The sequence below is a fragment of the Suillus subaureus genome, assembly GCF_016647635.1.
Source record: "Suillus subaureus strain MN1 chromosome Unknown BJ212scaffold_425, whole genome shotgun sequence".
In the NCBI taxonomy this organism is placed as follows: Eukaryota; Fungi; Basidiomycota; class Agaricomycetes; order Boletales; family Suillaceae; genus Suillus; species Suillus subaureus.
Genome location: NW_024538981.1, coordinates 10,744 through 15,982, shown reverse-complemented (window position 1 = coordinate 15,982; position 5,239 = coordinate 10,744). Strand labels below are relative to the sequence as shown.

The following is a 5,239-nucleotide window of genomic DNA, read 5'->3' as shown; positions in this document are numbered from 1 at the left end:
AAAGGACGTGTTATTGGTTATCTTCGAGGTATCAAAACACAATATTTGTCGTACATACTTTACTTTACACACACAATCACTCTTTGCTATACGGGTTCTACACATACCCTTCTTGTCCTCCGTTCCAACAGGTTTCTTTTATTCTGGCATCCCCAAACGAACTCTCCTCAGTCTCTCAATTTGAAGACGGTGAATATGAGTATTTACCGATACATGATATTTCGTTCTAACTACCTACATAGTTCTCCTTTCGTTTCTAGTCGGAGCCTCTCTCTCTGTTGAGACAAGGCCAGCGGAGGCCATACTCGATGTTCCTGACTTATCGACGCAAGAGTGTCTGACCTATCGTATATGACGTGGACTGTGGATCACATTTTGACCACACGTTCTCAGGGGATCGGCCAGGGTAAATGGGTTGCAAGTAGTACCGAAGTGATATTGAGGATATACCGTCTTCACAAGCGTAGTACATCAACTATCCTCCTAGCCAGTTAAACAGTCAAAATTTCGGCATGTGCGATGAAGAAAGGCACAGCGCACATCTTGATGGTGCCCGCAATACAGACTCTGGAGGGATGCTCTTAGAGTGTGAACTTAACTCCAATTCCCCGAGTCCAACACATTCACTCGTCCCTTCCTCTCTTACCCTTCGAGGCCTCTCTCCACCGAGCCTTCCACTCCCTCGTCAGCGCACCTTTTTGGGCTTCCCACTGGGAGTGAATTTCGGAGGTAGTTTGGGTGCAGGAGAAGGGCTCCTCGTTCTTGTCTTCCTCTTTGCCCCCGTGAGGGAAGAGGGAGAATATATCTCGAGGTGTATTTCTTATGGAGGAACGCGAACGGAGGGTTGGCGGGAGAGGGAAAAAGAAGGGGAAACTCGAGTCCAGCGTTGGGTGCGCTTGTGGCTGCTCGTGAGGAACGGAGACTATGTGAGGTAGCGCGCGTGATGTGGTTGTGAGGGGTGGGGAAGGTCTGAAATCCCGAGTATGTCTTCCTCCTCAAAGTCCAGGTCGAGATGACTGAGTAATGAGAATCCAGCTATAGCGGGTCGTGGTCAATGAAGATCGACCGGAATAAAAATGGGGACATTAGAAGGGGAAACAAAAAACAAGTGTAGCAATAAAATGAATGTATACAATGAAACAAAAACATACCTTCCTCCTCCCTCGGTGCGAACAGATCTTTCAGTTTTGTTTGCTTCTGATCCTGAGCAGACGGCTTTGACGTGAATGTCGGGCGCGATTGGGAGTTGAGCGGAGATACTGTTGTATCTGATCCCATTTTTGTATCCTTGTATTTCGCATGCGAAACTTCCTCGATCTCGATCTCGCCCTCATCCACATTCATCCGTGTTCCAGTCTGAGGCTCCCTCGCCTTACCTTTACCCCCAAGACGCGCATCTTCAATATCAGACAAGCTCTCCTGTCCACCCCATCCTTCGTCCCCGTCCCCAAAAAGGGAGCGAAGGAATGCGAGAGAGGTGAGCTTTTCTTGCGCGAGGGAGGGGATTGCTTCAGTCGCAGCTTCAGTCACGGGTGAACGAGCAGTGGGAAGGGGTAACAGTTCTGGTGGTGAGAGGGGAGAAACAGTAGATTTTGGGACCGGCAGCGATAAAGACTCGTGGTCATCTTCATCATCACTAGATGGACTCTCGGTGTCTTGTTCACTGTCACTGTTCTCTGACACCTCAGCACGTCTTTTTCTCGGGATTACAGGCCCACCGGCGTGTTCTGCAAGATCCACCGCGCCCGCTACCTCAGCATCCAACCAGATACCCTTCAGATGTGTTGAGTCCCAGCGCGTTGGATCAATCGTCCGGCGGCGCGTGCGTGTGGGGGGAAGTTTGACGCGTTTCTTGCGTTTCCCTGTCACAAGTTTCCCATCTTTGTCGTACTTCTTGTTCCCTGCACTGGTAAGCACCCGGGGCGGCTCCAAGGGTTTCTCAGGTCTCATGCGCATTATTCTCACCACACGTCCCATCTCGGTGACCCTCCATCCCCCTCGGGTACGTGCTGTCTCGGGCGTGACCAGTGACATGTCAGGCGCATGGATGCCTACCTTGGAATTGGCACGCCTTTTTTTGTGTGGTGGAGAGGGAATGGAGGCAAGTCTGTTGTTTTGGAGAGTGAGTGGGAAGTGAGTGAGTTAGGGTGAAGACGTGCCGTTCACGAAAATCAGGCTTTGCATCTCCAATACGGAGTTTGGCGCCCTTCCATACTGTTCCACTGAGTACATTTACGCCTGGCCAATTTCAGCCATAAAATTCACAAAAAAGAAAGAAAACTTACACCTCGCCAAGTCTGTTTTGTGACCTTCAATCGTCGCATAACCGAAAGGCCTCGGTTGGCCTAGTGCATCGAGTTTCCCAAAGCCATCGAGCGAAATTACTCTGCCAAAGGTACCGAGTCGCTTTGCCAGGTCAGCGGGTGTGATGGCGGGTGTTGTGAGACCAAGATATGTGCAGGCGTTTGTTATGGTTTCCGTGGACATGATAATTGCATTACAAAAGCCACTACAGTAGATTTACGTACACTTCATCAGCCTCAAACAAGCGTTGGCAAACAACATGCAGACAGCCAATTCAAAAACCAATTTCTCATTTCCCATCACTCTTGCTTCTTGGTACTATACAGCATCGCCATTCAGCCACCGCATTACATTAGTAGCGTGTGCTCGTATGTTTGTTTTCCTCAGCGTTTATTCCTGCACTCGCTGAGGTATGTTTATTCTTGCATGCACTCGTACCTAGGCTCGTACTAATGTAGACTAGACTTACTTGTGTCGTTGTTCTAGGAACATCAATTGATAGCGTTTGTTCAACCCACTCGCTGAAACTTACTCGTCTCATTGGTCTCGGAAATCAGTGACTGGGTACCCTACAAAACATCGTACGTTGCATCAAAGTGCTCAGTTTTATAGCCATGTCTGAGAGTCGAAAAGCAGCACAAAATTATGCAGTCCATGGTTTTGCACAAGAGACTTCCATTGGCTTTCTCAATCTGGCGCTTGCCAACTGAAGTCCTATGCCATATTTTCGACTACTGTCTCCCGGACACCAAGCACTTGTCGCCCACACCAGATATGGCTCCCATCCTACTGACCAGGGTATGCCGACGATGGAGGGAGGTTGCTGTGGATATGCCAAGTCTATGGTGCAGACTGTCTATCAAAGTCTTTCTCAAAGATTGGCAGCACAACGCTTTCTGCTATGACACATGGCTCAAGCGTTCACGAGGACGTCCGCTCTCGTTGGCGCTTCAGTGGCAGGAGCATGTCTTAACGGAGCTACAAAGCCTTCTTCAACCATACCTCAAGCACGTTTCGTCTCTCTCTATCCTATCTTTGGAAAACGCCGAGAAACCTGCACTCGTGTTAAGAAACCTCTCAGAACTGCAGCAGCTGACCATAAGGATGGTTGGTCCTTTTGAGCCAGCCCTTACACAATTCTTCCCATGCATGCCCTCCACTCTCCGTAATCTAGAGGTAATTGGGCCATTGTTTGACCTCGCGCGCTTAGACATTCTTAATTCCGTATTGCCTCACCTGACAAATGTCAGGATCAACATATACAACTCAATTGCATGCCTTCGTTTGCTCCAACTTGCTCCCAACCTCTCCTCGTTAAGCATTGGTATATCGTTCTTCGAAATACAGGACTTAACACCGTTCACACACACCAAACTTCAATTCTTGCGCATCAACTATGCCATGGGGTTCACAAACCAGTTACCTGATTTTTTCAACGCCCTCTCATTCCCCAATTTACGCATACTCGATGCTCCAATGTACCAGGATGGCTTCGAGGAGTTGAAAGCATTATTGGCGCGGTCAAATTCTCCCTTGGAGAGGCTGGTTCTTCGTGTCGGAGTGATGACGGACGAGCAGCAAGCAGAATATGGCGCCCTCATTTCTTCCCTTGGACCGTTAGTTAACTTGCAGGCGACTCAAAATTTGTTACACATCTCGCAGTGATGATATTGGGCTGGCAGTTGAAGTACGACAGGTGTATATAAGAGTATTCACCATTGTTGGGCCGTATGTTTTGACACACTACTCTGCTTGTATGTGCATATGCGCAGTAGCGTTCCGAAGCCTTTCTCCTGCGTAAGAGAAGCCTTCGTCCCTAGATGATGTGTACGTACCAGTAGCAACAATTCATGTAAATCAAATCTGCAGATCAGCGACTTCAATACGAATCCTCCAAAAATTTCGCCATCACATCCGTCTCAAAGGAATACGTGATATCCTCTAATGCATACTCCTTCTTAGGTAGCAAGAAATACACGCACACTGCCATGATCATGCAGCACACGCCAAGGAGCAGGAACGTTCTGTACGTGATAACGTGATCCTCTAGAGCATCACCAGGGTCAGGTGCGATATTGTGAACGGCATCAGCTAGTTCACGCAGATCGCGACAGTAGGTGTGGCCGCAGAGATAATTGGGAGCAATTTCGCTGGCTACAATTCGCGGCAGAAGTCCCCAGCCGGGACAGAAAATTACACCAGAGGTAAACGGCAACAATAGACTTCTGACTCAGGAAAAAAATGGTGCTGTGTGGGTGGACAGTGCTGAAGCCGGCGATCCAAAGCAGTGATAATCCTTGCTCAAGGGTACCCACTAAGAGATACATCTGCGTCCCCAGGAGTCCACGGCAAATGCTAGGGTAGGACCGACCGCGACGACATATATGACACCATAGAACCCGATGCCGTACCGGTAATACCAAGTGCAGCAAAGAAGTCCACTTTGATCTTGTCCAGAATAAGGACAGATTTATCATCAACTGACACATTGGGGGTTTGGGAGTTTTTCACTATGCAAGATTTGTTTCGAAATGTTAGTGATAAAGTTGGCATTCTTACTATACATTTTGACACGGTAAAAATGAAAAAATTGGATGAGTGGCCAAATCCTGGGCGAAATTCTACATTTTATGAATCATTTTGACGTTATAAACGAAAGACATTTCACCGACAGCAAGATCTGAAGAAAAATGATCGAACATTTTGATTCAAATCTTACATGGGGTGAAATTTGAGGAGAATTTGAAATAAAAATTTCGAAACACATTTTACCTAATTGGAAAGGAATTTTACCCTATGTGCAAGATTTGAATCAAAATGTTCGATCATTTTTCTTCAGATCTTGCTGTCGGTGAAATGTCTTTCTTTTACAACGTCAAAATGATTCATAAAATGTAGAATTTCGCCCAGGATTTGGCCACTCATCCAATTTTTT

General features: G+C 47.4%; 1 protein-coding gene across 1 annotated transcript; it reads right to left on the bottom strand.

Moving 5' to 3' along the window:
• Positions 1-4,313: 4,313 nt before the first annotated feature.
• Positions 4,314-4,698, bottom strand: BJ212DRAFT_1414684 (uncharacterized protein). Its single transcript, XM_041337540.1, has one exon. It carries the CDS (start codon positions 4,629-4,631, stop codon positions 4,401-4,403), a length of 231 nt encoding a protein of 76 aa, XP_041185024.1. The 5' UTR covers positions 4,632-4,698; the 3' UTR covers positions 4,314-4,400.
• Positions 4,699-5,239: the final 541 nt, after the last annotated feature.